The sequence below is a fragment of the Paroedura picta genome, chromosome 8 (genome assembly GCF_049243985.1).
Source record: "Paroedura picta isolate Pp20150507F chromosome 8, Ppicta_v3.0, whole genome shotgun sequence".
NCBI classification, from domain to species: Eukaryota; Metazoa; Chordata; class Lepidosauria; order Squamata; family Gekkonidae; genus Paroedura; species Paroedura picta.
The window spans coordinates 41,251,385-41,271,225 of NC_135376.1; the positions used below are offsets into that span (position 1 = coordinate 41,251,385).

Consider the following 19,841-nt stretch of genomic DNA (forward strand, 5'->3'; position numbering starts at 1 on the left):
CAGCAATTTAAAAAAACATTTTACATTTATATTAAACATAAACATTTTATAAAACTGTTCTATGACTCAAGTAGTGTGAGGATATGATACTGAATCCAGCTGGACTCCGGAGCCATTCTAAGAATTATACCCTTCTACGCACACTGACTTCAAAACACTGACTTTAGAAGGGTGCAACTGTATCAACATTGTTCATGAGTTTGTGGCATAGACTAAAACTGATGACTTCGCGAATCATAGCTCAGCTCCTTAGCTACTAGTAAGTAAGTAATAATATTTATTTGTATATGGCTAAAGATAAAGGTATCCCCTGTGCAAGCACTGGGTCATGTCTGATCCTTGGGGTGACGCCCTCTAGCGTTTTCATGGCAGACTCAATACGGGGTGGTTTGCCAGTGCCTTCCCCAGTCATTACCTTTTACCCCCCAGCAAGCTGGATACTCATTTTACCGACCTCGGAAGGATGGAAGGCTGAGTCAACCTTGAGCCAGCTGCTGGGATTGAACTCCCAGCCTCATGTGCAAAGCTTTCAGATGGCTGCCTTACCACTCTGCGCCACAAGAGGCTCTGTATATGGCTATAGGCCTTTACAAAATAATAATAATATAGACAACAAATTTACAATATATATTTGATAAGATAAAAGCACTTTAAAATAATTTACACATAAAACCACAAAACATTAAAAGCAGCATACAAAAGAATAAAATTAAAATTAAGGATTTGCTGTTTAGTTATTACGCTACACCAAGCCATGTGTGGTTTGAGAAGTGCACTTTTTGTCCTTTTCTATTAAAAATGTTGAGATTTGTTTCTGAAATAATTATTTCATGTTCATTTTGTTAGCACATCACTAGGGTTTGTGTAAACCCTACATTCTAAAAAGAGAGTACAACACTATGGCACAATCAATAAAGGCAATCCACAGATGTAAAAATGTAGGCCAAATTTTTGGTTCTTATATTGCTTTTCCAAACATGGGGCAAAAATAATTAGGACTCAGCCTCCCAAAAATCTGTCTATTATTATGCTGCCTTTCCTACAAAGAACTAACATACATGATTCTCTTATCCCATCTTGTTGAGTATTTTAGTATTTATTTTAGCAAGTATCCCCTTGGTTTTCAATGGATTTTAATTGGTCTTTTAACTAACTTAGAATACAGTTCATTGGGCAGGAAGTCTTCTTGCCAAAGGGGTGGAGCCTATGGGGGAAGGCTGCCAGTCTTCTATTCCTGAGAATTAGAATCTAGTATGAATGGAAGTGTAAGCATAGTGAACTAGGTGCAGTAGATAAGAGATAGAGACAGTAAGGCTGTTATTGTTTTTTCTCCTTGTAATCCTTCCTTAAGTTATTGTAATAAGCTAAGCACATGTGTAAGCTGTACTCCTAAAGCTGTGCTACATTTATCTCTGCTAAACCCAATTTTTCTAACAATTTTGGTTATGGGCCCAACCTTCTATAGAAAGCAGCTGTGTGTGTTTAGCTGGCAGAATAGCTTTGGGGATGCATTTTGCCAAGGCCTATTGAATTTGCAAGCAGGAGTCCTCCTTAGAGCATGCTTTAGAGAAAAACAGCAGGAAGACATCCCTTTGTTTAATTTATGGGAAGCAATTGAAACCACAGAGAAACGAGACTTAGAACTGTGTGCCAATAGAAGAGAAAATGTCTACCAATTGTGAAAGCAACACAGCTCAACAGCCTGTGTAAATGAAAATCCCTCCTTCAAGTTCCAAAGCTAAATGACCAGAACTATTTAAATGTGGAAACCAAGAGTTCTCTGAGCACTGGAAATTCAGAGTACCACATGCTATTACAGATTATCCCCCTCTGAATGCAAGGAAGAAATTCCAGGAAGCTGATGCAAAAGAATACTTTGTAATACTTGCCTCCAATAAAAAATAAGGAGAGCACTATAGAAGCTAGGAGCTAAACAGAATATGGCAGTGTACAAATAAAATATTTATTTATTATACTGTAAAAACTCCAATAAGCATTCGTTGCTTTTAGGAAGGAGACTATATATAATATTAAGCTGTGTGAGGGAAGAGATGCAAGAAATAACAGAGCAAGTGATAGAACTACAAGCTGCTGGAGTAGAACTCACTCCAGGAGAAATAAAGCCAACAATACTGAATTGTTTACCAAGCTCCTATTCTAATCAGATTGCCATCTTAGAGTCATGAGATCAAATAGATATTGGGTATACTTTGAATTACCTCTGGAATGAGGGTATAAAGAGATCAACTTCAGAGACAATAGGAGCTATGTCTGTTTTGAAATTGAAGTGTGGAAATGAAAATGCTGTATGTAATAATTGCAAACAGAAGGGGCAACACTGCAAGGTTTTGCAGAAGAAAAGCACTGTGAAGCATTGAGATGAGAATGCATATATTCCCACACACACTGCAGCTTTAAACTGGAGGAGAGACAGTAATAAACATGAGAGAAGGCCCCCTCAGTTTAAATATTTTTGTTTGCAATAAAGGCTCAAATATGAAGAAATTTTAGCTGTTAGATTCTAGATCATTGCTTGCAATAATGAAAAGTGCTTGGTAGCACTGCATGAAGAAAGTGGGCATGATTTGGTCCAGGTAGATGGAAATCCATTACTCATAGAAGGAATGGGGACAGCTAAATTGAGAGTATTAAATGTTACAGGCATTTTTGTTGAAATTCTCCCAAAGGACTGCGTTTTCATACCATGAGTTAATTAGAATCCAGTGTCCATGGGAAGGATTGTGAAAAAGAAAACCCAGCTTTGGATCAAAAACAATATCTGTAGTATTTTTCATTCTGAATAGTGCTAACCTTTAAAATAATCTAAATGGTCTGGCACCCCTGTACTTGCATGCCCACCTCTTCCACTATACCCAATGAGCACTAAGTTTCAGTGATCAGCAATTAGTCACGATCCCTGGCCCAAAAGAAGTAAAACTGGACTCAACCAGAGTGAGAGCCTTTTTGGTCCTGGCTCCAACCAGGTAAAATGTCCTCCCTGATGAGATCAGGGCCCTCTGGGGCCTTAAAGAATTCCAGAGGGCCTGCAAGACAGAACTACTCTGCCTGGCCTATGGTTGAGGCCAGAAATTAACACTGCTGGCTTCCCTGCTCACAAAATAGCAACACACCATCCACAAAAACAGTGTTTCATCAGACTGGAGAGAGGTGAGTAGCGGGGTACCTCAGGGCTCGGTGCTCGGCCCGGTACTTTTTAACATATTTATTAATGATCTAGATGAGGGGGTGGAGGGACTACTCATCAAGTTTGCAGATGACACCAAATTGGGAGGACTGGCAAATACTCCGGAAGATAGAGACAGAGTTCAACGAGATCTGAACACAATGGAAAAATGGGCAAATGAGAACAAGATGCAATTTAATAAAGATAAGTGTAAAGTTCTGCATCTGGGTCAGAAAAATGAAAAGCATGCCTACTGGATGGGGGATACGCTTCTAGGTAGCACTGTGTGTGAACGAGACCTTGGGGTACTTGTGGATTGTAAACTAAACATGAGCAGGCAGTGTGATGCAGCGGTAAAAAAGGCAAATGCCATTTTGGGCTGTATCAACAGAGGCATCATATCAAAATCACAAGATGTCATAGTCCCATTGTATACGGCACTGGTCAGACCACACCTGGAGTACTGTGTGCAGTTCTGGAGGCCTCACTTCAAGAAGGACGTAGATAAAATTGAAAGGGTACAGAGGAGAGCGACGAAGATGATCTGGGGCCAAGGGACCAAGCCCTATGAAGATAGGTTGAGGGACTTGGGAATGTTCAGCCTGGAGAAAAGGAGGTTGAGAGGGGACATGATAGCCCTCTTTAAGTATTTGAAAGGTTGTCACTTGGAGGAGGGCAGGATGCTGTTTCTGCTGGCTGCAGAGGAGAGGACACGCAGTAATGGGTTTAAACTTCAAGTACAACGATATAGGCTAGATATCAGGTAAAAGTTTTTCACAGTCAGAGTAGTTCAGCAGTGGAATAGGCTGCCTAAGGAGGTGGTGAGCTCCCCCTCACTGGAAGTCTTCAAGCAAAGGTTGGATACACACTTTTCTTGGATGCTTTAGGATGCTTAGGGCTAATCCTGTGTTGAGCAGGGGGTTGGACTAGATGGCCTGTATGGCCCCTTCCAACTCTATGATTCTATGATTCTATGAAAAACAGCAACGCGGCTACCAAAATTGGGTTCCCTCTAGAAAAGTTTTAAGAAGGTGGTTTAACAACATAATAATTTAATTAATATATATTTAATTTAAACATTCTACAAATGCTTATCAATATAAAAAATATTTATGTTCTTGTTACCTGCCCTGAGTCAATTGGGAAGGGTGGGTTATAAAAATATTGGTGATTTCAACCATTTGAAGCATGTTGGTGAACCAGTGTATTATGCAAAAATGAATGCTCCCATTCTGATTGCAAATTAATGTGGCACAAGAGACTAGGACACAGAAATCATCAGCCTGGGCATAATCTGTTGCAGGAGTGTGATACTGCTTCACAGGAAGGAGCGGTATATAAACTGAATAAACAGAATGTGAGCTAAGTGTAAGCTTGTGAAATTTGCTTGAAAAGTTATAGAACTGTCACGGTGTGTACAATGGACGACTGCTACAAAAGATTCCTGGAGGAGGAGGAAGGAATATTCAGCTGAATGCCTTAATAGAAGTCTCCAAGAAATGGCACATTGTGTACTATAATAAGCTGGCCTGCCTGACCCTTAATGGGCAGAAGCAGTAAATACAGCAGCTGATCTGCACAACAGAATTACTACTAAAGCTCCGGGAAAAGCACCATTTGAACTGTGGTTTGGAAGAAAACCAGGCTTAAAGCATTTGAAGGCATTTGTCTCTACAGCATTTGCCCATATACCCAAAGAAAGAAGACAAAACTTGGACCCCGGAGCTGAAGTGGGAATCCCTGTTGGATATGTTCAAGGTGGAAGTGGATCCTTTTAAGTTAATGTATGCTATGTGGTACATATTGATGAAAGTAATGTACTCCAAAGCTTCTAAACCAACCGAGTCCACAGTGAAAATCAGCCAAGAAGCTGAAGTCTCTTTTACTAATATGGTCAGATGGGTACCTACAAGGACTGCTAATCAATAAGAAGATCAACAAGAGACCCCACAATTAAAAAGAGAGAGACAGTAGAAGCCAGGCTATTGAAGCCAGAGACTACTATGACACAATCACAAAAAAGCAATAAAGGAATAGCATCACAGAAATTTTCCTTGTGTGCAGAGGTATAACCTGCAAATGAAGCCTCAAGCTGGAAAGAAATTATTAAACTATCTGCTCTGGAAGCTGAAACTTGCAAAAATAAAATGTGAAAAGAAGTGGCTCCAGGAGGAAAGCAGCAGGCAGTGTCTGAAACCATCATAGTCCAGAGTTGCCTCCAGGGCCAGTATATCCTAGTGGAGCAGGTGGAAGCCTTAAAACGGGGGCTCAGCTACACTATTAAAGACCTCAAAAGAGAACTGAGCATCAAGGCAGCAAATTGCTAGCAAGAGCTTCAGAAGATCCAGAGGCTGGTTAGCCTAAGAGCCAACCTTTGGCTGACCACACCCAAATAAAGGAAGGGCTAGAGAGATATGGCAGCTGTCTTGAGAAAGAAGGAAGAAGAGAGCCAGAGAAGACGCAAAGAAGTCTACCAGCTACGATCTGAAAAGGATCAGAGCAAAAAGCAAGCATATCGCCATCAAGTATAATTCCATGAGAGAGCTGCAGCAACAAGGACTGATTGAACTTTGGAAGAGATGGTTGCTGACACTTGCCAGAGGGAAGTTCCAGTACCTGCAGAAGAAACTGAACCTTCATGACTTCACTGTATGATACCTGAGAATGGGTACTGGGTATTTTAACAAGTATCACCCTTTGTCATGAAGGGGTTAAAGTCTTCCAACTAGCTTACCATAGATAATTGAGTTGGGAGTCTTCCCACCAAGCGGGCAGAGCCTATGGGGGGAGGGCTGCCAGTCCTCTATTCCTGAGAGCTAGAGTCAAAGTTTGGATCTTGAAGAATAAGCACAGAGAACTAGATGCAATAGGTTAGAGATACAGATATAAGGCTGTTATTGTTTTCTCCTTGTAATCCCTTCTTAAGTTATTGTAATAAACTTCTTTTGTAATGCTAAACACATGTGTCAACTGTATTACTAAAGCTGCATTACATTACACTCTGCTAAAGCAACTTTTTCCAACACATCTTCACTTTAGCCTCATAATGACCCTATGAGGTAGAAGAGGTTGAGATAGAATGACTGGCCCAAAGACATCCATTGAGCAGTTCACAGCAAAATGGCATCTGAACCCAGGTCCCTGTACTCCTAGTTTAACACTGATACAAAAACCCACTGGCTGTCATGAGGAGTACCAGGTCTGGAAAGCAACAAATTTGAGCTATGGCAGAACACCAAAATTATTATTGCCACTGGTACTCCTACAGAGATCCTCTTTGTTTTCTAGGTTTTTGGCAAAAGTTAGCAAGATGTTTTTAAGATGGATCTGCAGTTATGAACTGGTTTTTAGGATGACCCTAGTCTCAAAATTCTGCTGAAACAATTAAATTCTGTACAAAAATCCATAATATTCTGCTTATGCAGAGAGTCTGATTAATACAAGAAATTCATATGCATTCAAACGTTTCCTCATTCAGGTCAATTATATGAACAGCTCCTTTAGCACACAGCAATTACATGCATGGAGCTGTCCACACTGTACTGAACAAAGAAATTCATGCTTTTGTAAACACTATTTATTGACTTCATAGCCTGCCTTATTCACTGAGACATAAGGCAGACTACGAAAACAAGTAACAATTTAATCAAACAACATTAGACAGCCTATCAACCAGGGCTTTACATACCCTGCCATTTCAAATTATTTATGTTATACACTTTGTCTCCTACTGAAGTTCTGGTTTGTGTTTTTAGTCAGAATTAATGCAGACAATTACTGTTTAAGCCAAAACATTACTTTGTAAGCAAATGTCACTACCAAATGACAGGCATCGGCTAGTAAAATAAATATTGCTACTATTTATGGTTTAAAAATATACTTGAACAGCCATGTTTGAGCACTGGCAGAACAGTCATGCAACTGAAGATGGGTCAGCTTTGCCTGTGCATAGAGGTGACTAAAACTGCTTTGGGCATGTGCAAAGAAAACAGGGAAGGGGTGTGTATGAGAGAACATGGCAATTCCTACCTGCCATTTCTGAGAAACAACAAAGCTGAGTGTGTGAGTGGAGAGGGAGGGAGTACCTCTATTCACACTGGAAAGATGCTGAATCAGCATGATGTTCTCTGTAGATGCTCATATTCATGTCTGCAAGAATCACCACAAAGCCTGCTGCAGACCCAAATTTTAAAATATAATTTTATATAAGTAATTAACTCCCATCCAATCAGTGAAACCCTTCCAGGGCCATCACAAAACCCTCTTTCAGGAACTCATACTACCACCACAGCTTGCAAAAGGTATTTAAATGTTAAAGGAACAATTTTCCCTTTTAAGTTTAAATGCCTTTCCCCCTTCCAGGAACAGCAGGTAAATAAAAGCTATGAACTGCATATATGACCTGCTAACTGTTGAAATGAGCAGGGATCCACTTTTATAAAGGTGGCAACTCTCTGGAACCTCTTTCACCTGCTACCAGGTATTTTTCAAATGGAAATAGCAAGGATTTCTGCATGCAAAGCAGATGCTCTACCATTGAACCACAGCATCTCCATATCCTTGTATGCAGCTCCATATAAATTGTTGGCTAGTACTCAGTTCTTCTGATTTCTCTTTTTATTTAGTTGACAGTACTTACTGATTTTGATTGTGTTTGCTTAACTTTTATATTTTTACATTTTTATACTTTTGGGATCATTAGCTGGTTTGCACCCTCAATGCTATAGGCCGGCGTAATCTCATCAGTTTTCAGAAGCTAAGCAGGGTCTGTCTTGATTAGTATTTAGATGGGAGACCACCTAGGAACTCCAAGGTTGCTATGCAGAGGCAGGAAATGGCAAACCACCTCTGTATATCTCTTGCATTGAAAATCCTAAGGAATTGACAAATCAGCAATGGCTTGACAGCACTCTCCAACATCAGCTGGTTTGTGAACGATCTACTTGAAGTGCAAGATACAAATATTTTAAAATACATAGTAATATTTGTTTCTTCTTCCTATGATAACTACATTAGTCATATCAGTGCTTTTTTTGGGCATACACAGACATGTCTATTGCCTGTATGCAAAAATGCTGGTTGGATAGAGCATGAACATTGGCCTCTGCTAAAAATCAGGCAGAAAAAATGGACAACTGCTGAATATTTTACCTGTTAAAAATGTGACCTTTTAAATGGTCAAAAATATAGTAAAGACATTTCAAAATGGTCTGCTCACCTATAAAAGAACTTAGTGATACTGGAGTGACGGTCCAAATGCACTATGCTTAGTATTAAAGTTAAAGTAGTAATTTGGTACATATTTTGTGGATTTAGCTTTATTCTTCTTGTGAAAGCTGCCTTCTACAGTAGGAAGGACAACTTTTGATCCATTCTTATGTTTTTAACAATCTGACATCTCTAATTTGAAAACTGTGAGTTTGTCCAAAACACCCAGTTTGTTAGGAACTTCTCACAGGATTAAAATACTGAAACAGCTTTATGATTTCAAATTATTAAAAACATATATGAATAAGGAGAAAGAGATTTTAAGTGTTTTTTACTGTTTGGGCCAAACCTAAGTAAGCATTATTCCCTTGCTGATGAAACAGTGTGACCATTCACCTCTGCGGCCTGCCTAATTTCTCTTACTGAAATACATACAATATGTATTTCATAGTCCTTGCAAGATATTTCCCTTTTTTTAAAAAATTAAAGAACATATTCTCAAATACAAAGCTAGATGTTGATTTTACTGAGCTGGTGGGAAAGTGCCAGCAGTTATGCACATAAAAAAGTGTTGCCAAGTACATTTATTTATTTGCAGCTGAAATACTTAATTCATTATTTCAGTTATACCCTGGATTTTCCCCACCTGATAACTCAAGATATTATACACGATTCCCAGATCTCCCACTGAGGGAGTGTGTAGCGATCAACATGTGTGTGTGCTGATCAGCATATCAAACTGGGAACTGGGTGACCTGGGTTCAAATATCAACTGTTCTGAGGATAATATGGTGATGGGCAAAGTGTGTGTGGACCTCCACAGATGGAGGCATAAAGATGTATTGGATGAATAACCCAAATACATAACTGCTAAGCAGACCATGCCCAAGTCCACATTGGAATTGAGGCTATAATCAAAGCCACACCAAATTCTGAGATTTGTCAGTCAGATGTTGACAAACTATTATGTAATCTACTCTTAATCACATGAACAATACAGATACGCATTACTAGATGCAGGTTGTTAACAACCATTAAATGAAAGGCAACTACACTGCTCAAGGTAACATGTAAGCTGGTTCTTAGAAACAATCAGTCTGGCCTCTGACTAGCATGGCAAAGGTCCAAGAAAAAATGCTGAAAAATTAAGGAAAATACACATTTCTCCTCAAGGACTTTTCAGTTTTTCCAGTGGAAAAAGTGGGAAATCTGGAGGAACACCCAAAAATACTATGATTTTTCTCCCTGTGAAATGAGTGAAATAAAATACAAAGCTTTACAAAAAATGTGAAGTATGAAAATCTTTATGGCAATGATAATTCTTGTGTATATCATTGACAACATTTTCCAAGATTTTTTTGTTTAAAGGTCAACAGTCTTGAGAACAATATGCAATAATGGATTTTAAAGTTTAGTGTTTTGAATATTATAAGGCTTAGCTTAATATTAAAATATGCTGGTACTGTGACTATATGGGCATGTTTTTGTCCAAATACACTTTCTTTTGTTTGCTACCAATTTTTTTCCACCTTCCAATTATTTTTCCTATCTTACGGAGTGGCTAAAATTAACATACATGTGCTATGGTAGAAGATGGTAGAAGAGGGGGGGCAGCAGGTTGCAACTTGAGAAACTATGTGTATAATTGTTTTCTGTAGGAAACAAAGACATTCAGAGTTCCATAAAAATTTGGGTGGTGCAATTTTATGTGCCAGATTAGTTATATAGAATAGTTTATATTGTTAAATCAGTAAATATCGTTTACATCTGACAGAAATGTATTGCTTATATTTCAACCTTCCCCCCTCCCCCCAATTTCCAGGATGAGTTGGGATAATAACCGGGGAGAAAATATTTTTTTCCTCTGTGGTTTCAAAATTTCAGAAATCCTAAATCTTTACCTATGGATACAGTATGATTAAAATAAGTACTTCATAAGCTGTCAGAATTTACAAAGAATCAGTATTATTTCTCCTTACAACAACTAGTTCTATATGAAAGTATAATTTCTTGGGAAATATTTCTTCAGCAACATTTATAGCTCATATATTACATGAATGGACCATGGGAAAACTGTTCTCTCTTCGCATTTGTAATTAGGAATGCATGCTTAATGCAAATACTTTTATTTATTTGTTTGTTTGTTTATTTATTATTTAACTTCTATACTATTCTACCCAGTAAGCCAGCTCAAGGTGATGTACAATATAATTATTTAATACAATAAGTTAAAAAAGAATAAAATTTAAGCTGTAAATTAATTTTAAAAATTGTTGACAGAAACAGGTTAAAATCAGCAGTAGCATTTCATTCCTCAGATCAGGCAATAGCATGGCAATAATTTGGGTTTTTTTCCACTCAGGAACTAGTAGGTGGACGGGTGGGGCCATGGAACAGGTAGATGTTATTTAGATTTGGCACCAACCAAAAGCCTGGCAGAAAAGCTCCGCTTTACAAGCCCTGCGGAACTGTGCTAGCTCCAACAGGGCTTGGATACGTTCCAGAAAATCATTCCACCAGGTAGGGGCCAAGACGGAAAATGTCCTGGCCCTGATTGAAGTCAAACATATCTCTTTGGGGCTAGGAACGTATGTTTTAATATGTTTGCTTTACTAACAGTTCTGTATTTTTTCATTATGATCACACAGTAAATGATATCTCATCTTTGGAGTGCTGAACCTAGAAACAAATGTATTCTAGATTTGAAAACACACTGAATACAAAGCTACTCTGAAATGGGGAGAAAAGGGTGTTTCCAGTATGAGGTGGGGCACAGATGATTTAGTGCAGCATAATAGTTGTGTGGTTTCAACTTCCTAGGATGGCAAAACTTTGTTCTAGCAGAAAACTTAGGTGCATTGTAGTTAGTTTTATAGCAACTGACAGGCTATTGTTTGACCAGGTTTAATGGATACCTCCAATTATACTGAAGCAGCTAAAGCTGCAGGGATAGGACTGCATTTGCCTGAGTCTCAATATGCTACTCCATAGTTAAATATATTCCGTAAACAAATAAATCCAAGGAAAAGCAAAGAATCATCACAAAAGGTGTTTAACTAAATTTATCTCCTAGATTCTAAAAATGATTGTGCTGCAATGCCTAACCACTACAGTTGTGGTAAATTTTCCACTACATGTATTTTTAATCAGTACTAAATGTCCCTAGCATCTCAAATTAAATTTTTATACAAGTGTGCACATAAATCTGATAAATAATTAAGGCTACATAAAATCATTACCCTCATACATCCTGAGGGAGCTAAAATAATCCTTAATTATCCATCCTCCTTTTAAAGAAGGGTACTCTTGTTTGTGTGTATGCGTTGGTACTAGTATCACGGGACCATATAACTGATCAGATCTGGAGGGCATATGAAGTTCTCACACTTCCATCAATCTGAAATAAAGTAGAAGCAACACAATGGTGTATTACCAAGGCAACCAGGTGAAACTTCCTTATCTACCAAGTTCTGTTGCACTGAAATTGCCATCAAACTGCATGGCAGGAGAGGGAGCACTGTGGTGTTGCCATGATAACAGAATGACAGAATAATTATCAACATATTCCAGCCATTATAGGCAAAATGACAAGACACAAAGTATTCTCATCCTAAGTTACCTTTTCAAATGGAATGGGTTCCTATGGAATAAGTTAGTTTGCCACAGCAATCTATTAAATTATAAGGATGGCTTGACAGGTGCATTTAAAAAATGATCCAGACATGGGAGATAAGTGGGAAAAGGAAAGTGTACTACTTGTAGTTATCCAATAGGTACCAGTAATAACTGCACCTATATTTACTGCCATAGCACTGAATGTACTTTTTGGAAATTTCACTTCAGCTTTTTCCACTTACTGCCAGAACATCCCGAAAAATCCCTTTGTAAACCCCATGGAAAGTTTATGAACAAAAATATACACCATATGTATTGAACCAATGTGTCTACAATATTACTTTTAAAATCTCTGCAAAATTATTGCTTGCGTGTTTCTTAGATTGCTTCACCTTCTACTAAAACAGATATTTCAGATGGCAGCAAGATATAGGGAATACTGGTTTCTGAAACAGTGAAACCTATAGAACAGTGAACAAGTAGTCAAAAAGCCAACTGTGATGGCATTTTTTTTGAGGTCTGAGATAAAAGTACCGACAGCCTCTTATCTAATAGTCACCCCTATTATTATGCCTCCATTAATAATATGGAATTTGGCACCACATATAAATATCAAGAGACAGATCTGGGCCCAAGCATAGGCTGCTGCTTTCGCTGCAAATACAACATTCGATTTGCACAGCAACAACCAAAGAAGTGGTCTGCTAACTACTTTCACAAGAGACACTAAAGATCAATTTTCGAACTTTCCATCAGATGGAACTCAAGTACAAATGTTCAACCATTAACATTTTTTTCTTAGAAATTTCACACCAACTTTTATAGGGATTGGCCATACCACTGGTGAATACAATGGATGCTACATTTCTAGGTAGCAAAGATGGGAATTATGAAGCAATAATACTGAATAGCACATTCCTCCATATCACATTGAGAGTCACATGAAATAGTTCACACAAGCTGTACTGCAGAATCATAATTTCAAATTAAAAATGACTATTTCCCAAATTCAAGATATCACTGAACATTTTACTCACCAAAATTACACTGCAAACAAAAAGTTCTTAGATGTTCTTGTGAAAGTAGACTAAATACCATCTCATTAAGCTATGTATCCTATCTCAGTATCTTCTGATTGTTCTAAAGACACTACTTCACACTCAAAGGAGGCTGCAGATATGCACTCATGTCAACGTCTGACAAATTAGCTTCAGAGGGCTGGGGACGCTCCAGGCCAGGTTGGTTTTGGTAGTGTCCTAGAGACAAGCTGAAGGAAAACTATATCCCCTCTAGATAGTGCCTTCTGCCAACACAGCACCATCTTTGTTAATACAATTGCAATGAACAACAATTTCCATGATAGAAATATATGACATTTAAACCAGTTTAAACTTTTACATTGATGTAACTCCTCTTGAGAATGAGTATACAGAATGTCATCAGAATATGATTTTCTTATAAATTATAGCTGGTCCAAAATCCAGCTACCCAGGTCCTCACACAGACACCATGGAGAGTCCACATAAGACCTTTTCTGTAGCAGTTACACTGGCTCCCGGTTGAGTTCCAGATTTAGTTCAAGTTCTTACACCGTCTGGGCCTGGGACTGCCTCTCTGAATACGTTCCGCAGAGAGCACTTTGATCTAGCAACACTAACCAGCCAAAGATCCCTGGCCCTAAAGAAATACGTCTGGCCCCACCAATGCCAGGGCCTTCTCAGCCCTGGCTCTTGCTTGGTGGAATGAGCTCCCAAGAGAGATCAGGGCCCTGACCTTGCCAAGTTCTGCAGAGCCTACACGATGGAGCTGTTCCACCAGGCTTATAATTGAGTCAAATTAGGGGACCATACTATAACACAACTGAGCTTCCCTCCCATTCCCCCCTTCCTGACTCTTACCTCCTATTTGGTACCTATGCTAGTATTTTAACTATCAAATAATTAATTGCTGATGCTTTAATTTGCTGTTTTAAAGTTGTGTAGATATTGTTTTATTATTAATATATAATCTTATTGTTTTATTGCCAATGTAAGTTTTAAACTGTTGTTCACCACCCCAAGACAGCAAGTCCAAGGGGGGGGGGCATATAAATTGACCTATAAATAAATAGATACAATATTTCTTTAATTTCTGTACCTGGAACTACAGTTAGCAGTCTAGTACTGAAGTATAAGAATGATACTAAATTATTCAGAATGATGTAAACCAAGGTAGATTGCAAGCTTCAGGAGGACTTCTCTGAACTGGGTGAGTAGCCAATAATGTGGCAAATGTTTAATATAAATGTAAAGTGAGGCATACTGAAACAACAATTCCTAACTTTATATATATGCTGATGAGATCTGAACTAGTGGGCACAGAAAAACCTCTTGGGGTTGTAATGGGTAGTTCAATTCAAACGTTCAATCAGTTTGTGATAGCAGTGAAAAAGATGAAGAAGAAGAAGAAGAAGAGTTGGTTCTTATATGCCGCTTTTCCCTATGAACTATGTGTACTAGGATTATGCAATGGACTGTTTGTCTAATTTTGTAATGCCTTGTATACATCTGTGGTACAGACTGATTTGGAGTACTGCATACAGTTCTGGTCACAGAGCTGCAAAAAAAAGAGGGCAAGAATGTCCAAAGGAGACTGGGACTTTCCAGTTTAGAAAAAAAGATGGGGGACATAATAGGATAAAAATTATTAATGATGTAGAGAAATTAGATAGGGACTTTCCACATCTCTTCTATAATACTAGAAATTGGAGGCATCCAATGAAGTTGCTGAGCAATTGGTACAGGATGGGCAAAAAGAAATAGATCTTTACTCAATGAATAATTAAACTGTGGAATTCACTACCAGCGGACATAGTAATGTCAACAGCACATGTAGCTTTAAAAGAGGATTAGACAGTTCCTTCAAAGATAAGTCCATCAAGGGATATTAGCCTTGGTAACTAAAGGGAACCTTCACCTTTAGAGGCATACCAGCCTTAGCAAGCAACTCCATGAGAAGGCCCTGATTTCGATATCCTACGTCACCAGGGAAAGCAGATATTTGGGAGGGGGTGTGATTCAGTGGCAGTGCATCTGTTTGGTATACAGAAGACCCCAGTTTAAATCCCCCAGCATCTCCACTAGTAGGTGATATGAAAGACCTCTGGGTGAGACCCTGGAAAACCACTGCAAATCTGAGAAGCTTGCTTGGTTACTAGTACTAGTATTTCCTGTATGTTCATTTTTTCTCAATTCAAAACCAAGTCAGACTTGCTGCAAGGATTCCATCTGTAACCTTTTCAATAAAACTATGGTGCAAAAACATGTGCTCTTCCGATATGTAGGTTTTGGGGCTGCACAAGTCAAACTTACTTGGGTCAGAAATGTTATTTGTGCTTTATTGTTTGTTCAATATGGATTTATGACAAGAAGCATACTGTGGAATACTATGTGAAGCTCTGCTCATTATTTTGTAGCAGAGCTGGAAAAAGTACAAAACAAAGCATCCAAGATGATTAAGATGCTCGAGAAATTTCCCTATGAAGGAAGGCTGAAGAGTCTGGCACTTTAGTGTGATAGTTTTATAAAATTACAAACAGGGTAGAGAGAGTGTACAGAAACAACTTTTTCTCCCCAAATTTAAGGCTATCCAGTGAAGTTGATGGACAGGGGATTCATGATGGACAAAAGGAAATAGTTCTTTACATGAGTGATTAAAATGTGGAATTTGCAGTCAGATTATGTACTGATGGCCACAGGCATAAACATCTTTATAAGGGGATTAGACAGAAATTAATACATGTAATTAATAAAATATATTTTTTTAAATCATGGAAGATAGGTCTATCAGTAGCTACTAACCATAGTGACTAAAGACAACCTCTATAATCACAGGAATAAACTTAATACCAGTGCCAGGAGGCAATACTGGAAGGAGTTCTCAGCCTCTATGTCCTGTTGTTGACCCTCCTGAGGAACTGACTGGTCACCTGACAAGACAATGCTGGACTAAATGGACCACTGGTCTGATCCAGCAGTACTCTTATGTTTTTTTGCTGGCAAGCCTAATGAAGATGTTATGTGAAAATTATGAGAAGATGATTAAAACTATGACCCTTTTATACACACTTGTTTCTCACACACACACACACAAAAAAACAACAAAATGGAATCTGTGGTTCACCATTCCAGTCCCTGCGAAAGCACACTAAGGCTGCTCAGTGTTGATGAAAGTCTACTGCATGGTAAACAACTTGCTTGGAACTGCCTTTGCAACCATAAAGGGATAGAATATTAAAAGTGATTCTTAGTATTCTAAGGATCTATTTTGTCCCGTCCCGTCCCCCCCATATGAGGGGGTTGAGAGCATACATGGCATGAAGTGGTATAAAGTGAATGTCTTGTAGACTCAGGATGGCTTTTTGTAATCCATGGGAAAATCATCGGGGGAAATAATGGTTCTTTGCTTAAATTTACTGAGATACACAAAGACTACATTGGTGCAACACATATGTTTCTAGGGAAACTATAAGTGTAAGTGAATATAATCCATAATTCATCATCAGTTTAAAAACCCTTTAGCACAATTGGAAAAGATACAGTGTAGCACGTGTGAGAACTTTAGATTTTCTGATGTGGATGAATATCTTGAATGCTTTGCATTAGATTACAAGATATAACCCTTCAGGTAGAGAGAAAGTTGTATCCAAATTTGATTTTAATTTCATTTTAATGTAATAAATGAATAGCTCAAAATCTAAACACCTCCAATAACACTTAAGCTACAAACTGATTAACCAGAAAAGCAAGAACTATAAATTGGCCAGGATATGTAAACTACTGCACCCTGTTAATAAAGGGGAAGAGGGAATCTACCTGTGATTTAAAAAAAAATAAAGGTATAGCATTCCTTATTACAAAAAACTAAAAAATAACATAGAATTCAATTCTTCAAAGAGACAGCTATGCATCCTAATGACTGTAAGTCTTCTCAATTTCAAGTAATGCTAACATGAATGTCAATGAAACTGTAAATGGGTTTGTTAAGGAGGGAGTCAATAAAGTACTGCATCTACTTCTTGCTCTGGAATGCAATCAAATATACAACTCCAAACTTAGCAAAGTAATGAATGTGTTGAAGGAGGAATAATCAGCACTGGAGAGTGATCCTGAACAGCTCTATCCGCTCTACACCATAAAAAATGAAGCAGGGCAGAGAGCTCACAGCTTCTTGTTCTTTCATACAAAGTGCATCATATGACTCAACAACATGGTAATTGGCAGTCAATACTGAGCAAGTCAATTTTCAAAGCTACATTTATAACAATTGTTAAGAATTGTCTCAAAGCTATTGTGTGACATAAAATAAGACAAATTTCAGCATACAGGTTTCTATGCCCTGCATGACTTCGTCTTCTCTTGATAAACCCAAAATGCCCACTATATAACCATGCTTCTTCTCCAGAAAACTTACTCCTTGAAAGCCAAATGTTTAAAAATGACTAATCCCACATTGTCTTTAAAACAATTTCAGAAAAGTCTTTAGATTCTGCATATCCACACGCTGTGTACACAGAAGGTGAGTTTTCTTCAAAAATGTGGTACGGATCACAACTTTCCTTGGAGCAAAACTTTGATTGTATCCTACTTAATAACCACCATGCATTAATGGTTTTCAAACTTTGTAGCTTTAAAGATCATTTCCTATTCTGACATGTCTGTCAACAACATCCAACATGTTGCGGAAGATGTTGGCTTATACTAGTGAACACTTGGCTCATATAGGCTAATTAGTGAGGTCCCCCTAATCCTTTGGTAGGTGCACATTGGAGGGAAAGATAGCGGAAGCTGCTCCTGAGGGACACTTGTGCACAAATATTGATATTGAATTGATATTGAATAATCTCCAGCAATCTTCCAAGGAACTCCAAGACTACCTCAAACAGTCCAGAAACCACTGTTTTATACAACTGCCCCATTGTCCTATGTGAAAGTTCACTGTACTACTTTCAATATCAACACCTTGGAGATGTAAGGCCAAATATAATCACTTTTCTTGAACACTCCTTTGGGCCTTTATCCTTGTGGACCACTTCTTTACCTTGGCCTGATGCCTCGACACACAACCTTCTGCAAGCCTTCCAACTTCCTCTGTCATTGTTCCTATTTTCCATCAGGCCCAACCCAATTTCTTCTCCACAAACCTATCACAAGATTGTGTGTTACAATATCAGCTCAGTTCAGATAATGGTAGTGGAGAGGCCTTCTGTATGCAGTTCAGTCTCACCACCACAATCCTTGACCCATATTTAGTTAAATTTGTTTCTTCCTTTTAAAGGAAGCCATTTGGGAGTTGCAGTATAGAAGCTGAAATATATAATAAATAAATAAAGGTAAGTGGAATTTCCATAGTTAAGAAAAATACACAATGTCTTAGCATTTATTTTAATAGCATTTTTTGTTTCCTTGTCAAAGAGCTTAATTTTCTTTTAAACTTTTCTTTTGACAGAATTACCACTTCTGCAACTAAAGCAGGAATCGGCCAATCTTTTATTTTGACCCAAACAAATTCAGGACGACAAACATTTTGCTAAGAGTTTTCAGCTCTCTATAGCTAAACTGCTAGTAATAGCATAAAATATGTGCTTTGGTCAGAGAAAATAACTTCATCTGCTAATGTCAGGGTATTAGCAGCTATGGAATGCCATATTTCTAGGACTGAATAGGACAATTGGTTAAAAATGCACCAGATTGACTTAGTAAATGAAAATGCAACCTTATTATTAATTAGTCGACTTTTGGAAAATGTTTATTTGGATGGAAAACCCAATTAGTAGAAAGAATGTGATACATGAGGACATCATCTAAACGAAGAAAGCAGGGTATTTCCTTTTTCACATGCAAATCTAATCAATTGATTAAAGGTTATTCCATTAATCAAATAAGATTTCTTTGGTAAGATGATAGATATAAATGTTAACATCCACTGTATAACCCTTAATCAATTAATTAGATCTGCATGTGAAAAAGGAAATACCCTGGTTTGACGTCCTCATGTTAATTAATTATAACCTAATATGAATTTCAATTGTTTTTAAATATATATATTCTATATCAGTCAGTTGTTCTTTACTATTTGTCTATCAAATGGAATACTCAAAGAATAGATCTTAAGCCAGAATAATTTAAAGTAATTTATATGCACACAACATAGTCCAGCAATTTTTAAATGTTCTTGAAGTCCACTATTTTGATTCACTTGTGCTTTGACACCCATCATGTTTTCTTATGCTAAATGTGTAGTCACGTGAAAGACTTCCACATTCCATTTATATATTCTAAAATAACTGTACAGAGGATACACTATTAAAAAAACAGATACATTTTATTATTTTTGACATGGAACAACTCTTTTGGATATATGAACCTACTGATGCAATTCTAACTTTTCTTCATGGGAAATAGCTACCAAATACATAAAAAAACATACACTTTCAACTCCTTAATAGAAAGGTCACAAAAGATAGTTATGGGAAACTATTCTTTATCATCTCAGAATGTTCTGTATAGAATCTGACAGCATTCCACTTTGCCCTCTTCTCTATTCAATATGTAGGTGAGGCTGCTAGGTAAGACCATACACAGGCATGTGATGGAATTAGCATGTTGGTAACTCCATGGTCTCACTCTCCTCTCCTTTTACTTGGCTTAGGCCCAATCATCTCTGGCCTCTTCCTTCCAGTGTCTGGCTGTGGCTTGAAACTGAGACATGATGAATAGCAGGCCTTGCAGGCTGAATTGGCATGGATGGGATCCAGATCTCTTTTGTAATTCAAACTCAGTTTCAGGATATTCCT

General features: G+C 37.9%; 1 protein-coding gene across 2 annotated transcripts in view; it reads right to left on the reverse strand.

Annotated features, from left to right (window-relative positions):
- WDR33 (WD repeat domain 33) overlaps nucleotides 1-19,841 on the reverse strand; it is a 64,647-nt gene that overhangs the window by 18,222 nt on the left and 26,584 nt on the right. The window contains exon 9 of one of the 2 annotated variants that reach the window (XM_077349333.1): nucleotides 18,996-19,839. The exons of the other annotated variant lie outside the window; for it this stretch is intronic. Within the exon in view, the coding sequence (XP_077205448.1) occupies nucleotides 19,829-19,839 (11 nt within the window). The 3' untranslated portion in view covers nucleotides 18,996-19,828. Of the gene's footprint in view, nucleotides 1-18,995; nucleotides 19,840-19,841 lie in introns of those variants that run through there. 2 annotated transcript variants of the gene reach the window in all.